This window comes from Rhipicephalus microplus, chromosome X (genome assembly GCF_043290135.1).
Source record: "Rhipicephalus microplus isolate Deutch F79 chromosome X, USDA_Rmic, whole genome shotgun sequence".
Classification (NCBI taxonomy): Eukaryota; Metazoa; Arthropoda; class Arachnida; order Ixodida; family Ixodidae; genus Rhipicephalus; species Rhipicephalus microplus.
The window spans coordinates 143,972,120-143,997,847 of record NC_134710.1 but is presented as its reverse complement, the minus strand read 5'-3'; the positions used below and the strand labels follow the sequence as shown (position 1 = coordinate 143,997,847).

At 49.2% G+C, this 25,728-nt stretch overlaps 1 protein-coding gene and 1 long non-coding RNA gene across 3 annotated transcripts in view; one reads left to right on the top strand and one right to left on the bottom strand.

The window, feature by feature from the left end:
• LOC119176910 ((Lyso)-N-acylphosphatidylethanolamine lipase) overlaps positions 1–25,728 on the bottom strand; it is a 72,538-nt gene that overhangs the window by 10,941 nt on the left and 35,869 nt on the right. The window contains exon 7 of the mRNA XM_037428249.2: positions 6,681–6,750. Within this exon, the coding sequence (XP_037284146.1) occupies positions 6,681–6,750 (70 nt within the window). The remainder of the gene's footprint in view (positions 1–6,680; positions 6,751–25,728) is intronic.
• Positions 1–25,728, top strand: part of LOC119176911 (uncharacterized) — a 92,207-nt gene that overhangs the window by 47,770 nt on the left and 18,709 nt on the right. The window lies entirely within an intron of this gene.

The following is a 25,728-nucleotide window of genomic DNA, read 5'->3' as shown; positions in this document are numbered from 1 at the left end:
CTCCCATGTTCTGCCAGTTAACCCAGTCCTGTGCTTGCTGTTGCCAATTTATACCCGCAAACTTCTTAATCTCATCTGCCCACCTAACCTTCTGTCTCCCCCTAACCCGCTTGCCTTCTCTGGTAATCCAGTTAGTTACCCTTAACGACCAGCGGTTATCCTGTCTAGGCGCTACATGCCCGGCCCATGTCCATTTCTTCTTCTTGATTTCAGCTATGATATCCTTAACCCCCTTTGTTTCCTAATCCACTCTGCTCTCTTCTTGTCTCTTGAGGTTGCACCTACCATTTTTCTTTCCATTGCTCGCTGCGTCGTCCTCAATTTAAGCTGAACCCTCCTTGTAAGTCTCCAGGTTTTCGCTCCGTACCTAAGTACCGGCAAGATACAGCTGTTATATACCTTCCTCTTGAGGGCTAGTGGCAATCTACCTGTCATAATTTGAGAGTGCTTGCCATATGTGCTCCACCCCGTTCTTATTTTTCTAGTTACTTCAATTTCGTGGTTCGGCTCCGCGGTTATTACCTGCCCTAAGTAGACATAGTCTTTTACAACTTGAAGTGCACTATTACCTATCTCGAAGCGCTGCTCTTTTCCGAGGTTGTTGTACATTACTTTCATTTTCTGCAGATTCATTTTAAGACCCACCTTTCTGCTCTCCTTGTCTAACTCCGTAATCATGAGTTGCAATTCATCCCCCGGGTTACTCAGCAATGCAATGTCATCGGCGAAGCGCAGGTTACTAAGGTACTCTCCATTAACCCTTACCCCTAACTGTTTCCATTCTAGGATTCTGAAAACCTCCTGTAAGCACACGGTAAATAGCATTGGGGAGATTGTGTCCGCCTGCCTTACACCCTTCTTCATTGGTATTCTGTTGCTTTCTTTATGAAGCACTATGGTAGCAGTTGATCCCCTGTAAATTTCCTCCAGGATGTTTATATATACTTCATCGACGCCCTGATTCCGCAATGTCTGAATCACGGCTGATATTTCTACTGAATCAAACGCCTTCTCGTAATCTATGAAGGCTATGTATAGTGGTTGGTTACATTCTGAGTATTTCTCTATTACCTGATTGATAGTATGAATGTGGTCGATTGTAAATACGCAATAATGTGGTCTTGTAAATACGCATGTGCTTTTTTGCGGGTTATGGGTGAACTCACTTTCATCTGCCCATTTGGAGATCTTATTCAAATCAAGCTGCCACTCGCACATTGAGAGATCGAAGTATTTAAAACCAATTTGAACGTCGTCGACATATGCGGACTAAAACATATTGCAAGGAATGTAGGAATACTATGAATTAATTTTTACAATAAAAAGTGTGCAACTCAACACACCACTTTGCGGCACTCCAGTCTCCTGGACAAATGTATATGACAAGACATTCCCCCTTGGACACGGAAAGTGCGGGTCGACAAATAATTTTCATTTATGGTGAGCATTTTACCTTGGGCACTTAAGCGTGAGAGGTCTCACAGTATGCCAGAACACCATGTCATGTCGTATGTCTTTTCCATATCAAGAAATACTGAAAGAAAGAGCTATTTATGAATGAAAGCATCGTGGATTTGTGCCTCAATGCGTAGCAGGTGGTCAGTGGTGGATCTACCCTCACGCAATCCGCACTGGTGTGGATTGAGCAGATTGTATGATTCTAGGTATTGTAAAAGCCGGCAGTTAATCATTTTTTTCAAGAGTTTGCAGAGACAACTTGTTAGTGTGATCAGTCTGTAGCTGGTAACGGAGGATGAATCTTTGCCTTGCTTTAGAATCAGAATGGCAATGGCTTCTTTACAGACTGATGGAATCTCACCGGAATACCAAAAATAGCAATATACATTCTTCATTGTGAGGTAAGAAAAACAAATCCTCCGGGAGAAAAGGGCTTTTTGAGTTTCAAAGGGCAGGTGTTTTAACATTTCATATACCGTATTTACTCGCATAATCCTCGCACTTTTTTTGCCAGAAAACAGATGCAAAGTTGGGGGGTGCGAGAATTACGCGGGAAAACTTTCTACGAAAATGCAGAGAACGAAAAAGAAAACAAAGTGGCTGCAAATCGGAATTCTCACAAAAGCACCTTACAGCAAGCTTTAAGAAGTACTAATTAGAATTTGCCTCAATAATAAAAGCAGAGGTTCAACACAAGGCAAGATTTATTTGAGACACAAAAAGTGGAAACAAATAGTCGAGAATTAGAATAGCATACGCGAAGCTTGTGGGCGTTGCGGGCGTAGAGGTAACGGTCGGCGCTCAACAGGAGCCCTCAAAAAGTAAGCGTAGGACGTCAGTATTGGGCTGATGGCTATTTTTAACAGAATCGTCCGCAGTTCCCTGCTGAAGAAATAAAGTTTACCATCAATCCTAGTTTTAGGCACACGGCAGGCCCAACCCATCTTGGTGGCTTTCAGCTGCCGTCACCAGTAGCCAACACAAAACTCGTAGGCTACGAAGGGCCTACCGGCGGCCCTGTTGCCGTTGTTTAGCGCATGATCCATCACTTGCAACTTGAAGCAGCCGCGTGGCTTCAGTATCGCCCCATAACGTGCCAAGATTACCGACACAACACAAAAAACACGCCGCAACACGCACTGGCCACTTCGGCTTGGCTTGGATTGGATTGGATCTCCGTGCAATAGTACGCTTGATGCTTAAGAGATGGCACCAGATGGTGCGCGCTAACATCATCAATGGCTGGAACGAGCAGACGACAATATTGCGGCTGTTTTCGGGGGTGCGATAATTACTCGAGGAAAAAAAATCGTATTTTTCTTGGGGCGAAGTGGGGGGTACGAGAATTATGCATGTGCGAGGATTAAGCGAGTAAATACGGTACTACACGGCCCGGGCCTGGGGATGAGTTGTTGCTTCAGCTTATCGATGCCTCTAGCTCAGCTAACATGAACGGTTCGTTGTATCCTTCGCGTTTTGTGGATTTGTGCTCTAGTTCCTGTTTTTCTATTATTGTTTTGTATTGTTGGAACAATGTGGTGTAGTGCGACGAGCTGGAGATCTGTTTAAAGTGTGCGCTCTTACGAAGAGGGTGATTTCGCCGGTCTTCTTGGGTAGCATGTTGCGAGGGCCAAGGCTGGGCAGGAAGCATCCAGGCATTGGCAAGACAGAAGGCAGCCAGAAGGAAACACAGCAAAACGGTTATATTTATAACGTATGTACAGAACATAGACGAGGAAACCTCCGACGCTAGATGCGCCTGCCTAGCGCCGAGACACTAGAGGAGGAGGGCACCACCCGCTGTTGGATGCGTCCAGAGTCTCTGACGGACGCCTTCGGTGTCGTGAAGGACACCTCAGTGTCTCTTGAAGGAACACCAGCAAGAGGGGTGAGAGAGCACTGCCCAGCGCATAGTGAGTTCCAAACAGTGCCGAGGGTATTGGCCTGGTCTTCCAAACTGTCGCCTAGTGTGTTTACTAGAGGGAGTGAATGAGACTGCTGTCCTGCTAGCTTTCCTACCATGTTCCAGACTCTTGCCTCTTGTGTATATGAATTGATCCCGGATAAAAACTTATGCCAGCTTTCCTTTCTTGTCTGTCTACGCGTTCTTCTGCCTTGGGATTTTACATTCTTAAAACTGTCAAGGTTCTCGGCTGCCGGTGAGTTCTGAAGTAACCTCCAAGCTTTATTTAGCTTTTTTTTCGAGTGTTTCGACAATCATTGTTCCAACAAGGAATGCGTCGTTTGGCGGACAGCCCAGGCGGACAGCCCAGTTTGTGGGATACATTTTGTGACAGCATAAATCAAAAATGTTGTGGAGTAGTTGACAGCTGCATCTAAGCTTAAGGCCCACATATCAATCCAGTTTGAAAGTGCATCTTTTTTAAACTGTTCCCAATCTGATTTTTCAATCAGGCACTTAGGAGCCTGTTGGATTAATTTGCTAGGAGCAAATGAATCCACTTAGGATTCATTTGCTTTCGGTACACACAGAAAAACTATTGGAAAGTGGTGACTTCCGTGGTAATTCGCAACAACTTTCCAATTAAGTAGGGGGAAAAGAAGTTGGAGATGCAATGCTGAGGTCTATAGCCGAGTACATTTGGTTTGCGAAGGAACAGTACGTTGATTCTTTTCTATTCAACAGACATGCGCCGGAAGAGAACAAAAACCGTTCGATTAGGCGACATCAAGCATCGCAGCGAGGATCACCCCACAAACTGCTATGTGCATTCAGGTCCCCAAGGACCAAATAAGGTTCTGGAAGTTCATCTATTTGGGACTGGAATTCATGTTTTTCACGGCGGTACTGTGGAGGTATGTAAAAAAAGCAGATAGTGACGAGTTTGTTCAAAATAGATGCTCGAACAGCCACTGCTAAAAGCCACTGTTTGTTGTGGTAGGTGTGTACATACTACACCTTGATTAACTATAAAGGCCACACCACGCAATGACGCCACAGCCTTTCCGAGCATAATGGCTTAGAAAATTGGTGTTCTTGAATTTTAAGTGTGTTTCCTGTACACACTGCAGACTTGGAGAATGTTCGTGTAGAAGTTCTTGGACATCGTCAAGGTTGCTAAGAAGGCCCATGACGCTCCATTGTATTATATCTGTGTTCATGATGAAAGTAACGTAGTGCTGACGCTCTATTGTATTATTTCTGTGTTCATGATGAAAGTAACATAGTGCTGTGCGTACGAAGAGGAGGTGACTGTTTAGGCAGGAAGTGGGAATTGAAGTAACGGCCGGCGTCGGGCCCTGTTATCCTATTTTTTGTTTTCTTGGCGCACTCCAAGGAGCCATGCCGATCTTTTGGCACCAAGGATACAAGCTGTGTCCATTGCCTCCTCAGAGGCACTGGATGCCTGCAGGTGTGAGCTGGTCGTTCGAATTTCTGGCCTCGCCTGATGAGGTGAGGCTCTGAAGACCCTGGAGTCTCCGGTCTTTCTTTGCTAGTAGGCGAAGAAGACTAAACTACTGCTGCCTTGGGGGCAGGCGCCACAGCCAAAGGAGTGGCACAGGCCGTAGGAGTGGCGAAGGCTGGTGCAACGCCGCCCTCTGACGCGCCGCATCAGCATATGTGGGGCCATAAAATGGCGAGACTCTTTTTCTTGGTTCTTTAAACGTGATGTTCTCGTTTACCTTCAATGTGATTATCTCTTTTTTTCCAAAATGAACAGGACCGTGAGTATGCGGCATGATTTCCACCACAGTTCACACAGTGCGCCAGTTCTTTGCAGGTGTTGGACGCATGGCCCGAGACTCCACATTAAGCACAAGTTTGCCGACCACAACAGCTTTGTGAGCCGTGGCCATATCTCTGACATTAGAAGCAATGGCGGGGGTTAGGAATATATGGCCTCACGGAAGTCTTTGTATACCCAGTTTGAATGGTTTCTAGCAGATCGATAGAGGCAAGCGTCAGTATTAGGTGTTTAGTTAGTGTTTCCTTATTGTCTCTTCTTACCTTATTCCACTGTACATTGGTCACGTTCTAACTCTTCCATCTTTCCAGAAGTTCAGTTTTGGTCAGGTCAAGCAAATTTGCGTCCTATACTATCCCTCGGGTAGAGCTCACAGACCTGTGCGGTGTAATACTGATTGGTGTGTCCTCAAAAGTTGTAAAAGAGTTCAGCTTTTCAAATTCGTCTTTCTCTTGTATCTCCATTGGCCATTTTGGTGACCTTGTACCCGGCATCAAGATATTCTGTTAGACACCTAGCAATTACGAAGGGGGATACGGTTCCGGCATTCTTATTACTTTTCTTAGAGTGTATAACATGGAAGTCTTGGCCGGCTGAAAGAATTGAAGTCTTTGGTACCCACTTTGAGGTGGCACGATCGCTAAGCAAGGGGAATGCTTTATGCATGCTGGTTGTATGTTGTTCAGAAGCGTTGGCGGCCACCCACCATGAAGCCCACCGAGAGGACACTGCAAGTTTGTCGATGCTGAAAGCTTGCAGACGCCAGCAGTACAACACTGCCATAATGCAATGCACCTAGACCAAGGTAGGCGGTAAACAAAAGGGGGAAGTAGACAGGAAAGATTAGAAAAAAGTGAGAAAGACAAAGATGTAGGGAGAGAGATAGGAAAAGGCGACTGCCGATTCCTCCGGGATGGGTAAGCCTAGGGGTGCCGTCTATATGAAACCAAGGCCAAAGGGGTGTGTTGCTTCCGCCGGGGGGCCTTAAATGTCCAATCAACCGGCACTGGCTCAACCCCCAGGATCCCCTTTTCGTCTGACATGGCTCAGCCACACACCGCTTGCGCAGACGCCCCTGCGGGGTGATGGTTAAAACTTCCTCCGAACACAGATATAAAAAATTATTGTGTATAAATATGTAAATATGAAATATCATTAGCCACACTCTACATAAACAGTGCATTATCTTGCTATAAAGGATTTATCAAGATGTTTCCACTGAAAACAGTGTATGTCACATGAAGAGGCTTGGACCAACTGTGTTGCCTATCTCCATCAGCTCTCTTACACAGAAACATATCAACCACCTTTAAAAAAGCTGCACAGGTCATGCTGAATGCCAATTAAAGCAGATCAGGGTCATTTAGCCTACAATTTTCATTCATTTGTACATAGACAAAACCAAGATTTATAGCACAGCACAAATAATTAGGTGACGCATGTATCTGTATCTAGTAGCATCCTTAAAATATAACTACAAGAGACTATGATAAGGATTTCATATATGATACTTGCCTCAACATCCACTTCACTTTCTGGCCGGAGTCGCTGAACACGAATACCAGGCTGCTTGTCAACCCATGATCTAAAGAAACAATACAGAAAAGGTGTGTACAGTGAGACCTCGATTATACGACTTTCAGGGGACAACGCAAAGCCTTCATATAAACCGGTTGTCATATAATCGAAAAACTAAGATAATAGGCAAGAACACTCATCCTTACCCGAAAAATGGGTACAGACCACCTGAATAAGCCTATGGCAGGACCTTGTGCCTTTGCAAGGAAGGTAGATTAAATAATTCTTGCCAATGGCACTGCTAATTAGCTGAAGGAAGTGTGAGCGAATCTTTAATCTCAACCTTCAAAAAAATCAAATCTAACGCACATTCTAATATCATTAAATAAAGTTCGAAGATTGCCTGCACATGAAAACAAAACCGAAACCGCCTTTCCAACAGCCTCTCACTAGTAGAGTCCAGACACAGTGTCATCTCAGCAGTATCACATAATGGCGGAGAACCACAAGTTTGCGTAGAATGCCTTCGTGCGCGACAGAGCAGCGCAGATTATAATTTGTTGCCTTGTGAGGTGCAACTAGTAATGTCCCGCTGCTATGATGAACGTTGACATCAAGTGAAAGTAATTTTGCACAGTAAAAAGACCTGCATCGCATTCGTATGCGTGCACAAGCCTGTGACTGCGAGTACGACCAAGGCAGGAGATCAGCTTTATGTCAATGAAGAAAAGTTTCCACGGTCCGAAAACGTAAAAATATCAATTTTTTGGCCAGCTCAAGCTACTCTCCGTGGATAGAGCTTGACTAGATAATGACCCCATATATAAACGCACGCGATCGAGCCTTATGTAGAAGTGCATGAACTTCCAGGAAAATAAATTTTCCATTCTAAGAAGACATCCTGTCTCACTCTCTACTTTTCCGATTGTCAACCTAGGAGAACGCAAGCTTATATTTTGCACTTGTGAGTGTTTGGTCGACACTTGATACACATAAAGGTGGTTTTTTCTTTCGCACAAATCTGAAAGTCGGCGTAAAACTGCACAGTATAACCAAGGTTTTCAATACATTAATTCTACAGAAATTTTGCCGGGGCCAAACTCATTTGTCGTAAAATATGGGTTGTCACGAAACCAGGCGGCATATACAGTGAAATCTCGGTATAACGAACCCCACATTAACAAACTTTTCAAAAATCCCATGCCGACTGCTAATAGTGTGAATGTAAAATTATTTCACTACTACGTATTTCAATATAGCGAACTTTTCAGAATAACGAGCGTGTAGTTCTGCACTATATTAACAACAACTCAGTACTACGAACTTGTGTTCTGAAATCCATCGCGACCACCAGAGCGGTACGCAAGCAGACGATAAAGCGAACGGACGCCTTGCTTCTCGGAAGACGCCTGACAGTGTGGAACAAAAAAATGAAAGGGCGACTTTCTTTTCTTTCTTCTTCTTGAAATGCCGATGCTGTAGGTTTACAAACGAGCGCAGAGGTGAGGGCAACACGGGAGGACAAGGTCAGCGAAGCAAAGTGGGAGTTGCGGAGCAGGAAGCATGGGGGTGGAAAACCTGAGACAGCGAGAGAGCAGAAAACGAAACTCGAGAAATTTTCTTTTTTAGCACTTTTTTTTCTTAGAAAGAGGCGATGACAGCCGTGACGCTTTGGTTTTTCCTTTGGAGGCCTTGTTTTCAGTCGTGTTCATCTCTTTTCGGTGATTACTTATCGCGTCCACAAAGCAAGTCGGCGTTCGCGTTGCGGAGATACTACAAATGAGTTCATCTCTGCTTGCGATGAAGAAGCGGAAGCAGTTTTCGCTAAGCGAGACAATGGATATTTTTCGGCTGCTGGAAGGCCAAAAGCAGGCTGTTGTGACCAAAGAACCGAATCGCACCACAGGAATGTAGATGAGCTGGAAGCCTTCGCGTTGCAAAGTTTGTGCTGCTCCCGTAAAAGAAATACAAAAAAACACAGACTTCTTTAAAGTAAACATGCATTTTTTGGTGTTTACTTGTGCATTTGTTTTTTTCTCGTGAAAAATGAGTTTAAGGACCCACTGTTGTAAAGGTAAGTCGTTTTGGTCGGTGAAAAATAAGTATTTATGGTTAATTTTTGAGCTTTCGCTATAACGAACTTTCAAAATAACGAACAAATTTCCACGGTCCCCTGAAGTTCATTATACCGAGATTTCACTGTAATCGGAGTTCCACTGCAGTACTATACCAAAATATAAATGAAACAGAAACTAGCATTGCATTTGATGCTATTTGCCATTCCACAAGAGAAGCTCTTATGACAGATGGCTTTAGCTGCTGTCCAATTTCAAAGTATCCTAACTAAACAACTACTGTCCCAATACATGTGGCCAGTGCCTCCTCAATTTTATCAATGCCAGCCAGATGCGCCCAATCCAGCCGTTTACCGCGCTCTGCTCTAGCCCTTTCCTGCTCCCTCCAATCGCTTAGCCTTTGCATGTGCTTTGTGGTCATGGGAAAGAGAGCCCCTCATGCAGTCCCTCAGAACAAGATTAATACAAAGTAATTTTTTGTTCAGTTGTGTACAGATCCGTTGGGCGGCATCTTGCATTCCTCATCATCAAAATGTTGCCGGTCATGCTGACTCTTTAGATACAGTGTTTTGAGATAGCGTGTCGCCGTTCGCGGCGCTATGCGGGTAACCAATGGGGACACATCACGGTGATGCCACTGCATAACTAGCGCTGTGAGGTGGGTGCAGCATTGCCTTAAGCGACAAAGAAGAAGCATGAGGGAACAAATCTGACAGGCATATGATATTGGAGAGGCACACACGTCTATTACCCCTCTGAGGGAATGCGCTTGGAAACACGTGTGATGCAACCAGCCCTTCTCCTGATGTGGAGTCGCATTACGACCACTCTCTGAACTAAGGCGGACCGATGGCTTCCAATGAAGAGTACGCGTTTGCACTGGCATTGAATGAAATAAAGGAGTGGTTGATGTGGCAATCTCTGTTCTCACTTCCCGAGGCTTCTTTGGAAGCTTTAATAAAAGTTGCAGCAAGTTACTCTTCAGCGAAGTCACCAGAATTAAACAAGAACATAAATAAAGCATAGCACCTGACTTGTCCTTATCAGCTGTGAACCACACTATCATTCAACGTGTGTTTTCCAAGGCCAACCATCCAATATTTACTCCAACTCGAATAACTAGGCTTAAGCATATATTCGAACGCTTCGAATATTCAAATGAATAGTAGAGTGTTCGAATTCGCTTTGATTCGATTTAAAATTGTTGTAAATTTCGATGTATTCAGAATGAATTAATAGCTCTATATTAGTGCATGTAACCACCTGTAAAAGTGGTTTCACTGCACTGTAGAGACGCAAAGCCGTGAAAGCATGTATCCAAAGGAAATCTGCACGGCCGTGCATTCCCACTTAAAAGTTGAAAGGGCCCTGCAACACTTAATGACTATGCCCGGAAAAAAACGCTGCCAATCGGTAGTCGAGGCTACTGAGAACACGCGAGCCAAATTACATGACACAGAATGAACGCTCTAGCATGACACAGAATGAACGCTCTTCCATTTTTTCGCACATAATTTTCAGCGCACAAGTTCACCCACAATAAACTAGTTTTCGGTGTTTCTTCTCTTGGACCCTTTACATTCTGGTGAAGGTGCTGGATATGATTGGAAGCCCCCTTGGTGCAAGAGAGAGAAACCTCAATCCTTAACGATTGGAACCTGGCCAACTGACTCCGGTTGTAGTGTACACGTATCCCGAAGGAGTACGGCTTAGCGTGGGTCCGGTCTTAGCGAGCCGCAGGGCACGCGTTAACCGTCCCCGCGGCGAGAACACAATACTGCTCAAGGTCGCAACACTTTATTGTCTGTGTCAACACCAAAATGCAGTACAGCCCGTTGCCAAGGCGCGGCGGGAAAGCAAATGGGCTTATCCACGCCACGGGCACAAAGTACTACACAGGGTGCCACGAGCACGTCTCCATGGTAAAGGTGATTCACGGAGACACTGGGACCGTGCCCCGGTTGCTCGAGCGAGGGCAAAGGCGCTCGCGTTAGCTTCGGAGAGATACGGGTCGGCGTAGTATGGCCACGCACAAGGACAACGTACCGCCCTTCGGCCGAGCGTACGCAAAGGGGCAACAAAAGGTGAGCGTTCGCCTCGGGCGCGAGGCGCCGTCAGCAAAGTCCGATGAGCCCTGAGCAATGAGAGTCGACGAACGGAAAAGGGAATGCGTGGCTTGCCGTCAGCTGTCCCAGAGAATCGCTGACCCGTTCCCAACGCACGCGCGCAAAACCACTCGGTAAACTCCTTGCGTGGTGCCACAGTCGACATCCGCTACCGGGTGAGAGGGGTTAAACGTCACTCCTTACTCTCCCAGCACGGCAGACAGCGGAGGAGAGTCATGTCAAGACATGAGAACGGCAGAAAAGGACACAAAGCCTGCGCAAAGGCAACGGGCTAGCCTCAATTCCCACATCCCCCTCTCCTAAATTTGCCCTTTACCCGTCTGCAAAAGTCACCGATGCAGTTAAAATGACACTGCTATGAGCGACAGCTAACCTCAGTCCAGCCCTGTAACTGCTGCTAAAAAAATGATGATAAAAAAGAAAAAACATTAGTAACAATATAAACACATGACACTATAACATGTTTGCGAAAGGGAGCACAGGAAAGTAAAACTAGTGTTCGTGGTGCTGTAGCGAGATAGCGTCCACCGTGCGGAGGGGCGGAAGAGCCTGGCAATGTCCGCTGGGTGCGATGCCCGAATGCGAGGTCAGAGTCACGGAAGGGGGCTCTCTGATGGCTCGTTGCTGCTCTTGATTAGCTGTGAGTCTGACGAACGCTGCTTCGGTGGTGGTTTGGAGGCCCCGCATTTCTGTCTCGATGAAGGACCTGCGGCGTTCCGGGAAGTCAGGCCTCTCCAGGGATCAGGAAAGCCGAACCGGAATTGGCTGCGAGGTGCCCTGACGTCGGCCAGCAGCACATAGCTGCTGTCAGCTGGCCTCGCGCAGGAGCCATGGTGGAAAAGGCAGCAGGGCTTCTCGTCGACGGCCGAGAACAGAGCACAGCGTCAGTAGGTCAGTGCCCCAAGAACCTCTAGTGTCCACGTCGAGGAACCTCTAGCACACTTTTCACGAGCATGCACTGAAGCGTCATGCACTTACGCACAGAAGCACGCGCACACACACACACCGCCGACGGCTGCGCGGGAAAGGTGCAAAGCGTCCTTAGTTCCTCTCTCCACGCATAAGCACCGACACTCAAGGTTACAACTCCCTTTGCGGTAGAGAAAATAAACACAAAAAAGTAAAACACAGCAAAATGACGCTCAATCTCTGGACAAGGAAAAATAAAAACATAAAATACAGATAAGACTTGAATTCGACAAAAGAAACATAAAATACACATGAACACTTAAAACGAAACACTGGCAGCAAACTGGGTGTGGTCAACTTCTTTACGAGAAAAGGCCATAAAGAAGCTAACCTATACTGAGGCTAGACAGTAAACTGGGGGCCTTTGGTTGCAGAGAAGTCTGCCGTTCGGCGCAAAATCACAAAGGTGACCGCTTCCTCAGATTATACCGGTGCGGGGTCCGAATGCAGTCCGCCGCCCCGGGTGTGCCCCCTTGCTTGCGCGAAGTGCCGCAGCGCTCTGGCGCAAGCTCGTCAGACTGTGATACAAAGGGTTTCAGGTCTGCGATATGGGCACAAATGAGTTTTCCCGAATGGGGATCTTTCAGTAAGTAGGCGAGTGAAGTGCAAGCTTTCTCTACTCGGTACGGACCAAGTCACTTTGGAGCGAGCGAGGTTGAGAACCCCTTACTGGCATGCTAAGAGCGTGGTTATGCTTCAGGACAAGATCGCCCACCTCAAAAACTAGGTCGCGATGCTTGCGGTCATATTGGGCGTTTTGCTGAGTCCTGGCCGACGCCAAACTTCGCCTCGCTTTCCAGAAAGCTCGACAAAGCCTGTCCCGAAGTGTCGACGCGTAAGCAGAGCAGTCTGCCGGCGTCTTCCCGCCCTCGAGCTGGCACTGAGTGACAGTGGTCCCCGGATTTGCAAACTCCCTTCCAAATTTTAAGAAGGCGGACGAGAAACCAGTTGAGCGGCTCTCGGATGTTCGAATAGCGAACGCGAGCTCACTCAAATGGTCTGCCCAGTCCCTTTGACTTTCGGCAAAGGCCGCCAACATTGGTTTGAAGGTACGATTGACGCGCTCCGTCAAATTGGACTGGGGATGGTAGGGTGAAATGGTGCACTGATCAATTCCGAGAGAACGGCACGTGATACCAAACACCCGAGCGGCGAAATGCGAAGCATTGTCCGTGATCAGCCTTTCCGGGAAGCTGAACCGGCAAAACACTTCCTGCAGCTTCTCAAGCACCACTAGCGCTGTCACCTTTCGAAGAGGGACTTATTCCACCCATTTCGAAAAGTGATCAAGGACTACCATCAGGTGAATGAACCCCTGCTTACTTCTGGGAAATGGTCCCATTAAATCGCAGATGGCCACTTGCCACGGACGCTCACTGACAATTGGTTTCATCAGACCGGGCAGTTTGCCACCCCTTGATTTTACCGTTTGACCGACGCGGCAAGAACGGCAATAGCGAAAAATGTCTCGCTTCATGCCGGGCCAGGCCACAACGCGGCTCAGTTTTGCAAAAACTTTCAAACCACTCAGGTGACCGGCCATGGGTTCGTCGCGAGAGGATCACAACAGTGGGGCTCTGACTTTTGGGCATAACCACCTTAAACGGGTCGATGGACTCGTCGTCAGTGGCTATATACTTCAGCAGGAGCCGGTCATGGTCCAGCAAATATGAATCCGCCGGGGACTCAGCGACACACGCTGGTTCGAGCCCCTCATTCGCGCCCGCTGCCGGGCAAGCAGCGTCACGATGCTCCATCTCGTCGAGACAGTCGCTATCGGCGCCTGCTGCAGGTCAAGCAGCGTCACAGCGCTCCATCTCTCTGAGACCGTCGCACATTTCGCGACAAAACGGATCACTTTGCTGGGCCTTCAGAAGCTCTTCTCTGCTGAAAGCGATTCCCATTCTCCCAAAATGGGGGAGTCTGGTATCGCACCCACTTAGGACCGCAGCAACAACCGCTTGAGTCGGCGTCACAGATTCGCTCTCGGCCTCGTGGCCTTCGAAAAGCTCCCCCGCTCAGCCGCTTCACGGTGCGCTGCTTACCTGGTTAGCAGCCAAGGTCTGTCTGCATACGGAATCACCCTTCTTCGCCGAATGGCAGCGAAGCCGCTATTTCGCCCCCAACGCTTACATGTACTAAGGCACCGCCAGCGGCTGTCGCACCGAGATCAAGGTCCTCGGCAGACAATGGGGCACGAGATAGCGCGTCAGCTACCATGTTGGTGCTCCCCTTTCAATACTGCACTGAAAAGTCATAGTGCTGTATCAGGAGAGCCTAGCGCGCCAGCCTGCCGGCAGGCTCACGGAGCCGCATCAGCCAGCTGAGCACGCTGTGATCCGTTTGCACCACGAATTTCGTCCCATCAAGATAGACATCAAACTTCCACAGTGCAAACACAATGGCGAGGCACTTCTTTTCGGTCACGGAATAATTTTTCTCTGCAGAGACCAAGGAGCGGCTGACAAAGGCCAACGGCTGCAACACGCCATCGTATTCCTGTAGGAGAACAGCTCCTAAACCCAGATCGCTCGCATCAGTTTGTACAACGAACGGTCTGGTCAGGTCGGGGAGCTTGAGCTGCGCTGTCTCTGCTATGACATTAGGCAGTCGGAAAAACGCCTCCTGCTGCTCAAGTCCCCATTGCCACTGAGCAGACTTACCCAAGAGCTTGCTCAAGGAAGCCTGCAGTCAGGCACAGGATGGAATTAATGAACGGTAAAAATTGACCATTCCTAAGAAGCGGCGAAGGCCACATACGTCCTAGGGCACGGGAAAATCGAGGATAGCTCGTAGTTTCTCCCGATCCGGCTCTATAGAGCCTTTGTCCAGCGTAAACCCGAATAACTGAACACTGGGATTTAATGTCATCCCGGCGGTCCTCACCCTCTTGAGTACATTGGCAACATGGGCCAAGTGCTCTTCGAAGGTTTGTGAATAAATCACGATGTCTTCGAGGCAGCACATGCAGAATGACCGACCACTTTGCTTCCCCGAGGACGCGATCCATGAGTCTTTGAAACGTCACAGGAGCATTGCAAAGACTAATGGGCATACGAGTATACTCGAACAACCCTCTGCGGGATGTGAACACAGTTTTACACTGGTCACGGTTACCCATCCGGACCTGTAGGTAACCTTTAGAGGCGTCAAGCGTGGTAAAGTACCGTGCATCACCCAGGTTACCTACGATGAAGTTTATCGTGGGGAGCGGATAGGCATCCTTACGAGTCACTCCACTCAGATGGTGATAGTCTATGCAAAGGCGAGGACTGCCATCTTAGGCACCAACACAATCGGAGACGCCCAGGAGCTAGACGAGCAGTGAATAATGCCAGCTGCAAGCATGTCGTCTAGCAACCCATCGATCATCTGCCTTTTGGTGAGACTGACGGGCCTGGGGTTCCACTTCAAAGAAAGCGCGTCACCAGTTTCCATCACATGGCTCACTAAATCGGTGCAGCCAGGTTGATCGGTGAAGAGCTCGTCATACTGACGTAACAGTGTCGACAGACGAGCCTTCTGTGCATGATCCAACTGAGTCGCGCAGGCGACCAAAGCATGTATTGCCTCTTCGTGTTGTGTCGGTCGATCCACACAGGGGTTTCGCGCCGACGAGCACGGAACGCCAGGGTATGACCCCGAAGTTTGCGCACGACACGGTTCGTGCCGTGCCTCTCGTTCCCGAAGGTGACTGTGAGAGGGCAAATGCGTTGAGCAGGGGCTTGGCCCCGCACTCTGCGTAGAGCACGTTGCCGACGCTTCTGCGGAAAAGGCAACGGTAAGCGCCGGCGGGCTGATGAACGGCTTGAGTTGTCAAAATGGGCCATCACAATAGCCACCATTTGCAATGTCCACAACAATACCGGTTTTAAAAAGAAAGTCCCGACCGAGAATCACTGGAACATTGAGCCCTGGAAAATGAGCAAGACGGCAGCGTCTCATTCGATCTCCCCATCTGACAGTCAACCTTGCAGTGCCTTCCAAATGGGCCACGCCTTCCGCAAGGGTCAATGACGTTCGGCTGTCCCGCAAGCGCACTGAGTGCTTCTGCAAGTGGGACAACACCTGTTCGCCGAACAATGAGGCGCTAGCGCCCGTGTCCAGCAACGACAAAAATTCATGACCAGCAATAGTGACCGGAATGAACGGCGCGTGCGTATCAACAAGAAAAGTGCAAGCTTGCCCTGCACGCAGAAGAAAGAAGCAAAAGTTGTGTCACTCGCGCATTCACGAACAACCCAGAAACCCGTTTCCCTGCCTCGCAGGAGGCCTGGATCCGATGCATTCCCTTGCTATGTGCCCTCGTTCACGGCAGCGGTAACAGCGCACTCCATCACGGTCTGTTTTCCCAGATGGAGCAGCCTCTAGCTGTCGTGATCGGTTCGCTACATTATCGCAGGATACGTTTCTGCGAGCCTCACCTCCCACATCACGTTGGGTCGGAAAGCGTCCCTGTGTGGAGGTTACAGGTGGAGCAGAGCAGGCTACCCGCCTTTCATGCGTAAAGGGAGCGAGAGCGCGATCGCTCAACTCTCACAAACAGCTGGTTGCAGCCGCAAAAGCGGCACCGAAAGGCTGTTGCCATTGGAGAGGGGTCATGGCCCCTCTCCAAGCGCAGCGCGGCTCAAGGGCATCGCTGGCTGGCGGCGGCGAGCGATAGGTACGCGCGGTGAGAATGTCGCCTTGAATGCGTTTTGCCTCGGCGGCCAAATCCTCCAAGGCACGGAAGCGGCCGCCGCGCAGGTATGCCGAAAAAGTTGGATGTGCCTGCCGTATCACCCGTTCGACGCGCTCCTCATTCGAGGCTCGGGGCTCAGCGATAGAAATAAGTTCATCCATTGCACGTACATACTCCAGTAAAGGCTCGTCAGGAGCTTGTGTACAGAGCTCGAGCTCTCGCCGCATCCTACTTTCGTAGCCAGAGGGTAGAAATTCGCGCAAAAAGCCCGCACGAAACTCCTCGAGAGTTGCTGCACGATAACCGGTAAGCTGATACAATCTCGCCGCCGTGTCAGTCAGTGCAGCTGGAACATCACATTCGAGCACCACCTGATCATCCAAACACATTGCTCTGTGATAACGGGACAGAGAGTCGAAGTAATCTCTGGTGGTAAGCAGATCACCGTATCCGCTGTAGGTTGGCAAAGGCAACATAACAGGGGGTGACCACTTTTCAGACCAGCCGAAAACGATTGCACAGCTCTCGAGAGTGTTTGGATCATCTGCACGACCTTCTGCAGCAACGTCTGCGTTGTCGCACCGGCTTAGCAGGAAACCGTTGGTGCGTTAACGGCGCGGTCAAGCGAACGTTAACAGTCGCCCAGCTCGATCAGGAGGGCAGTTTCAAATGGACCACCGCCCTGCGCCCCACTCCCAGAGCAAAAAAGGCTCCTTGTGGGATTGGCCTGTTGTCGAACAAAATGCGCACTTGGTGCGGCTACCATCGACAATTTAGGCGCCTGCTCAGCGTGCGTTCTAAGTGTTGGCTGCACAGCTGATGGCGGGCAAAAGTCGACGAGGGCCAAAGCCTGCGCACCGTCAATTCCACAAGGAACTGACTGCGAGCGCTCTGCCGACGAACAGAGACGCTTGCACGTACAGTTTGGGTAGGGCAAGAGGCCCATTCCAAAACAACGCGCCATCTCTAAAGGGAGCAGCTAGGCACCTCGCGTCGTCACCGCAATAGGGGGTGCCAGCACGGACGGGTCCCGAAGGGTTCCTGTCAATAGAGGCGATGGCCTCCTTGTGCAATGCGGCATTCACTAACAAGGACAGCGGACAAAAATCCCACGAACCAGACATGTTGCGACGAGCCCGAATCGCACAGGCCAACTGACTCGCTAAGAGCAGTCAAAAGCTTGGAGCTTTTGATACCGCGTTGGGCGCCAGTGTAGTGTACACGTATCCCGAAGGAGTACGGCCACTAGCGTGGGTCTGGTCTTAGCGAGCCACGGGGCACGTGTTAACCGTCCCCGTGGCGAGAACACGAGACTGCTCAAGGTTGCAACACATTATTGTATGTGGCAACACCAAAACGCAATACAGCCTGTTTCAAAGGCGCGGCGGGAAAGCAAATGGGCTTATCCACGCCACGGGCGCAAAGTACTACACATGGTGCCACGAGCACGTCTCCGTGGTAAAGGTGATTCACGGAGACACTGGGACCGTGGCCCGGTTGCTAGAGCGAGGGCAAAGGAGCTCGCGTTGGCTTCGGAGGGATACGGGTCGGCGTAGTATGGCCACGCACTAGGACACCGTACCTCCCTTCGTCCGAGCGTACACAAAGGGGCAATAAAAGGTGAGCGTTCACCTCGGCCGCGAGGCGCCATCAGCAAAGTCCGACGAGCCCCGAGCAACGGGAGTCGACGAACGGAAAAGAGAATGCGTGGCTCACCATCAGCTGTCCCGGAGAATCTCTGAGCCGCTCCGGACGCATGCGCGCGAAACCTCTCAGGAGACCTTGCGCGCGGCACCACAGTCGACATCTGCTACCGGTGAGAGGTGTTAAACGTCACTCCTTGCTCTCCCAGCGCGGCAGACAACGGAGGAGGGGAGTCATGTCGGGACATGAGAACGGCAGAAAAAGTGGCAAAGCCTGCGCAAAGGCAGCGGGCTAGCCTCAATTCTCACACGGTACACCAGTGTTCAAACCGCCGCCTTCGAGGAGAGCCGCCTGAATTCACACCCCTCTCCAGTGCTCCAGCAACGCAAGCAGTGTCCACAAACAACGGAACGATGGCTTGCCAGGTGACATCATCGGAACTTATTCTGTCCCCATCCTGCTTACCTGAGCCCTTCCCTTCCACAGCGACACGTTCGAAGATGTAGAAGATTGGTTAGAACACTTCGAGCGGGTTGCGAAGACAAACGGCTGGGATGAAGCAAGGAAACTGCGTCGCGTGTACTTCGCATTGGAGGATGCAGCAAGGACGTAGTATGAAAACCACAAAGCGTTCATACCAACATGGGAAGAATTTAGACGACAAATAGTAGCTACATATGCCAGCACCAATCATCAGGAGAAGGCGGAGAATGCTCTTGAGTCGAGGAACCAGCGCACGAACGAAAGCGTTGGCATGTATATTGAGGACATGTCCCGCCTTTTGAAACGCGCTGACCCGTACATGACCGAAGAGAAAAAGCTGCGTCACTTGATGTGAGGTGTCAAACAGGAGTTATTTGCCTGTTTGGTATGCAACCGACCTCGTACAGTTGCTGAATTCCACACCAAAGCCACCTCCATAGAGTGGGCATTACAGCAGCGCTCCCGTCCCTACAATCATGATACGAGTAGTGTTCCTGCAGATGTCCTCTCAGCAAACCTGGGCAGCAGCAGCGAAGCATTGAGGAAAATGGAGCCATTGTGAAGGAAGAGCTCTTGAAGCTGCTGCCCCCACAAGTCACAACGACAGTTTCATCTCTTACTACCCTGATCAGAGATGAAGTTCGCCACGACATTCTACAAGAGGAACCCGAGGCGCATCCTGTTCGACTTGAACAGCAATTGCAGGAACGCCTCGTACCGACTTACGCCAATTCTGTGCGCCAGCCCGCCGTGCATACTGCTTCGTTTGCAGCTCCCAGTGGCTACTGACCAGCTTCGCGTGGCTCAAACTACCCAGCTAATTCGAGGCCACGGAAAAGCGACGTGTGGCGCACACCCAACAGGACGCCACTCTGCTTCCACTGTGGCGAAGCTGGACACCTGTACAGAATGCGTCCATATCGACGAGTTGGTCTCCGTGGGTTTTTTCCAAACGTGCCATGCCCTCGAAATGGCGAAAGACCCGTTGAAATCGAAAATTACTTGTCTGGCCATCTGTTTCCAACTGCTGGTTTCCAGCATCAGCCTAGATCACCAGAGCCTGCTCGCTATCGATCACCAAGCCCTTGACGATTGAGTTCACCTTCTCCACCTTCAACTTCAACACACCGTCGTTCAAGCAGTCCCCATCAGGAAAACTGTAGCCAGTGACCTGTAGAGGCAAGGCCACTGATGTCCGAACAACTGAAGATTCTGCGTCAAGGTCCCAGTGCAGCAACGACGAGCGGAACACTACAACTAGGTTAGGTAAAGACAAAATTTCTTCAGACTTGCACGTTACCGTATACGGGTGTGAATTCAAAGTTTTAGTTGACACAGGTGCTGATTATTCGGTTGTCAGTTACGCTGCCGCAAAGGATTTAACGAAAGTTTTGACGCCTTGGAGTGGACCCCAAATACGCACGGCTGGGGGTCATCTCATTATACCTCTGGGAAGATGTACCGCAAGAATCGGAATTCAAGGCACTACTTACGTTGCTGACTTTGTCGTACTTCCGGAATGCTCTAGAGATTTAATACCCGGAATGTATTTTCTACTAGCAAACGGAGCTATAATCAACCTGCAGAATTCTAGTGTCTTCTTTTCGACGAAACTGGCCATAGACACAAATGAGCCAGAGTACACTTCATTACGTGTTATATATTGTGATGTTACCATGCTGCCACGATGCAGCGTAATAGTCAGTGTAAGAAATGAAGCATTTGTTGATTCTGAAGCTATAGCGGATGCAAACATCGGCATTTGTGTAGCTCGAGCCATTGTTCAATTACGTGGTAGATTTGCCGATGTATTGCTCACGAATTTCGGAAATGAAATTCAGCATGATGCAAAGAACACTGCTATCGCCTTCCTGCATGGTTTTGAAACAGTGACAGACTTATGTGGTCTAGTGTCAGGGCCACCTACTTCGGAACCTGCGCCCGATGTTGCAGCAAAAGTTGCAATCAGCCAAAATCTATGACCAGCCGAAAAGAAAATCATTCAAGACCTCATAAGAGACTTCGCCGGATGTTTCTCCACCTCGTCAAAAGTATGGCAGACCCAGGTTGTTGAACATCGAATAATAACAGGTGAAGCTACAAGGCCGGTACACCAACATCCATACAGAGTATCACCGAAGGAACGAGAGATCATAAAGAGCCAAGTGAAAGAGATGCTGGAGGACAATGTCATAGAGCCATCCAATAGTCCGTGGGCGTCGCCTATAGTCCTTGTGAGAAAAAAGGACAACACACTGAGGTTCTGCGTTCATTACAGAAAGCTGAACAGTGTGACCAAGTGGGATGTCTACCCTGAAGTGGACGAAAGCGACCGTGAAAAGACTGCTTTCGTAACCCCGGATGGTCTATATGAGTTTAAAGCACTCCCCTTTGGCCTCTGTTGTGCGCCTGCAACAATCTAGCGCATGATGGACAGCGTCCTTTCAGCCCTCAAATGGCAGCTGTGCTTAGTCTACCTGGACGACGTTGTGGTGTTTTCAGTAACGTTTGAACAGCATGTAGAGCAACTACGTTCGGTACTTCAGGCTATCCAGTCAGCCGGCTTGATTGATTTGTGGGGTTTAACGTCCCAAAACCTCCATATGATTATGAGAGACGCCGTAGTGGAAGGTTCCGGAAATTTCGACCACCTGGGATTCTTTAACGTGCACCCAAATCTGAGCACACGGGCCTACAATATTTCCACCTCCATCGGAAATGCAGCCCCCGCAGCCGGGATTCGATCCCGCGACCTGCGGGTCAGCAGCCGAGTGCCTTAGCCACTAGACCACTGCGGCGGGGAGTCAGCCGGCTTGACGATTAAACTGAAAAAATGCCAGTTTAGATTCGAGAAGCTTCGTTTCCTCGGTTATGTAATCAGCGCTCAAGGTGTTGGCTTGGACTCGGGCAAGACTGTGGCCGTGGGGCTATTTCCCAAGCCAAAAGACAAGAAAAAGGTACGCCGATTTTTGGGTTTGTGTGCTTATTACAGGCGGTTTGTGAAAAATTTCGCAAAAATTGCCGAACCTCTAACAAGACTCACGAAAGATGACGTGCCATTTATTTGGTGCACCAAACAAGACAGTGCTTTCAATGAACTAAAGGAACGTTTGCAAGTCCCACCTATCCTGGCCAACTTCGACGAAACTGCGGATACGGAAGTTCATACAGATGTGAGCAATCTTGGCCTAGGTGCGATCCAGGTACAATGGCAAAATAGAGAAGAGAAAGTGATAGCATATGCTAGCCGCACCCTCTCAAAAGCAGAAAGAAACTACTCTGCAACCGAAAAAGAGTGCGTGGCAGTCATATGGGCGATCAGCAAGTTCAGGCTATACCTTTATGGCAGGCCGTTCCGTGCCGTCAGCGACCACCACTCACTTTGTAGGCTGGCGCGCTTAAAAGACCCATCGGGACGGCTTGCGAGATGGATTCTGAGGCTCCAAGAATATGACATTAAAGTCATATAGAGGTCTGGCAGAAATCATGATAATGCTGACTGCTTATCACGTTCACCAGTCGACTCGACTCTTTTTTCATAAAAAGGACTTCCCACTCCTTTGTGTGATAAAAACCTCCGAAATCGCAGAGTATCAACGGGCTGACATGAAACTGCTCCCATTAATAAAGTATCTCCAAGGGCACGACGAACGAGTTCCTCGCGTATTTAAGAGAGGGTTATCCTCATTCTGCCTCTGAGATAATGCACTTTAGAAGAGGAATTTCAAGCACAACAAGGAGAAGTTCTTACTCGTTGTACCATCAGCCATGAGGCATGAAGTCTTAGAAGCCTGTCATGATGAACTGTCTGCGGGTAACTTGGGTGCGAGTCGAAAACTTGCCGAAATTCATCGCAAATATTACTGGCCCAAGTTGCTAGCATCCATGAAGCATTACGTCAAGACATGTCGCGAGTGTCAAAGGCGCAAAACACCACCTCTCAAGACGGCCGGCCTTCTCCAGCCTATTGAGCCTCCTGTGACTCCATTTCAACAGGTTGGAATGGACCTCCTCGGACCATCTCCAATGTCATCATCAGAAAAAAAGGTGGATAATAGTTGCTACTGACTATTTGGCATGATATACTGAAACCAGCTGCCTTAAGGGGGGACGTGGCAAGTAAAACTAATTTTTTTATTAATGTACTGTTTGTGATGAAATTTGATGTGTGTATGTGGATGATTGTGAGGATTCCAAATATGAAAACCGTTTTCAAATACCTCTTGTACTTTTTGAGTTACAAGCATAATTATACTAATTAATGCTCTTCACACTTAAAGAGATAATTATTGCTAAATGAAATTATTTTTTCATATTATTATGTTCCCAAAGCATCAACTTGTGCAAAGAAGCTATTAGTTGATTTTTCTAGTTCTTGTAACCATAAATAAAATTTCCAAAACATGGATGTTGTTTTGCGCACACATCGCAGTAATTATAAAATGTGTTCTAAAAATTTTAAATGATGAGTAAGAAGAGAGATAAAGCTTTATTGCACTGCTAAAGGCCTCCTGAGCCTAGTGCAAAAAACGGAACGATTCTATCAGTCTTTGTTAGAAAATGACTGATGTTCTAGCGAAGGCACATAGGCGAAAATCAAGAGTTGAGAAAACTGACTTTGAAAGTTCACTCTTGTTTGGAAGTTCACAACATGCCTAAAACACTCAGAATCCTCCTGGGCAGTAATCCTGAGATGCTGTGGCCTTGGCCTCCGTAGAGCGCAACCCAGTTTTGCGCTTCTTTGTCGTGGAACAATGCGCCTTTTGAGCCCTCTTTACCCTTTTGGCATCCTTTTCGGCTGCTCGCCGCAAAGAGCAGTCTCCTGGATTGAAGCCCAGTTGAGCAGTGATCTCTTGCAGCGCACTCTTGCAGCCACCATTGAAACGGCAGACTGCATCTGCAACTGCACTTTCCACACTTCGAAGGGACGCGAACTGGCTCTTGGACTGGAGTGACCAAATGAGGCTGTTCATACTCTCCACAGCGTTCTGGGTTTTTCCCTGCGCACACCTTTCAAGGAGCTCTTTGTTCGAGAGGCGCTTGTAGATTGGCAGCAGTGCCACTCGCACGTGAGGGGGCAGTTTATGTTTGTGAGGCGGCAGCGACTCTCCCTTGGCCAATGCCCGATTGTGCGGGCACCAGGAGTCAGTCCCACTTGGGCACAGGTCGTGGTGTGGATCCTGGTCTGTGGATGTTACATGGTAATAAGTGGCCATGATGGCCCTCTCCATGCCAGGAACATCGTTGGGGTGGCTCTTAATGGCCCAGCCATAATAATTCGTCAACTTCTTTATCAGGCCCTGCGTCAGCCGGCCTTTGCCACCCATGCTCAGTCCTCGGCCTTTGGATTTGTGCTCATCAATAAGGTTGCGCAAGGAAGTGCCCATTCTTTTTTTCACATGGTTCACACACTCCTGTTTCTTAATCACCATGTAGCCATACACCTTGTCTTGCGTGAGGGCAAGGTACGTACGGCTGTCACCGTCGCAGAGCACATTGATGTATCGAAGCTTGTACTTGGTAAACGATCTTTCAAACATGATCCTAGCTGCTTCTACTTCCATTTGGCCTGCATTAGCATCGGTGTTCTTTTGGCACTGTGGCTTGTGTTTCTCAAGCCACTCCTCATAGTTGTCGTCACCAGGCTTGGGGCCAACAGCACAGCCTTGGCAGTAGTTGGACAGGACACAGTGGTCCAAGACCAAGCCTGTGTACAGCTCGATTACACAGCCCACGCCAATATGACTTCTGTGCCCCCTCGTCATCCACGTGCCGTCGTAAATGACGTCAATGTTGCCTGGCACTCCTCCTAGGTCCTTGTAGATGTCATGCACCTTCTGTGCACTTTCTGCTTCAATGCGGGTGGCAGCTGATGTGGTGGCAGGGTGGCTGTACTTCCTTTGCAGTCTCTGGTAGGACTTGTGGTGCAGTGCTCGATGCGAAATGTCCATCGCAGAAAAAATGTCATTTATGGCAGATTGTTTTCTGCCAACTGACTGCACAGCCCTCAAAGCACGCACGTTTACCTCAAAGGGGTTCGTTTTTTGTTGCCCGGAGCACCTCGGGGACGACCACGCACTGTTTACTATGCCACAATTGTCACAAAAAAGTCCCATCCTCGCCGCGAGTCCAAGGCAGTGCGTAGTCTCGAGGCGTATCGACCCTTCGTCGCACTTGTTGCACTTTACTGACGAAAGCAGACCGTTCAGCATCTTCTTATTTACAATGAAGAATGTGGAGTCCTTACCGCCGTCATTTTCGTCGCAGCCTTCGTTCAGAAGCTCGAGCTTCCGCTTTGAAGCGGACTTCGATGCTACGGCATCCAAAACATCCCGCCTTGTCTGCGCCCGCTGCGCGATTTCTTCACTGCTCGGAATCTGGGCCGAAACTCGCGATAGAATGTTCGACGCGCGCACGCCCGGAGTTGCAACGGCTGCCGACGCGGTGCCACCGCAATCGGGTTCGCGAGAGCGTCCGTCACGGTCGACGGCATCCGGCGGTCTGACATACGACGATGTGGCACCTTCCACACTCTCGGCCTCACAACAATCGGCGAAGGGTCTGAGTAGAAGCTCCGTGACGCTTGAAGAGCATGCTCCGTCCGGAACTGCGACTGGGACGGCAGCCGCAGTCGTCTGCCCTTTGTTCCAAGCTTTCCGACGCTTGCCGTACTTGTGGACGCTCCGGAACTTTTTTTGCGACAACATAGCACCGCAGTATGAGCAAGCACTCAGAAGAGACCACCGATGTAAACAAAGCTTGGTAAAAAAAGCACGCGAACTATCACAAAAACAGCAAACTGGCAAAAAACGAAGCGCACGCCGGATGATTCTCGACACGGCGGCCGCAGATGCGCTCGCGCTTCCAAGGTTGCCAAGGTGCGCGGCGCAGCTTTGACCAGTAAGAGGTCGCGCCTGCTACCACGTGACCCGCGCAGCCAATTGCCGTTCTTCGTTTTCGTTTTTTTACTTGCTCTTCGCGCTTTTATTTTCACTCGGCGAAATACGAGACCGCGACCATCGGGAAGCCGGCTTTCTCCTCTTTCCAAAGCTACCAAAATGGCAGCC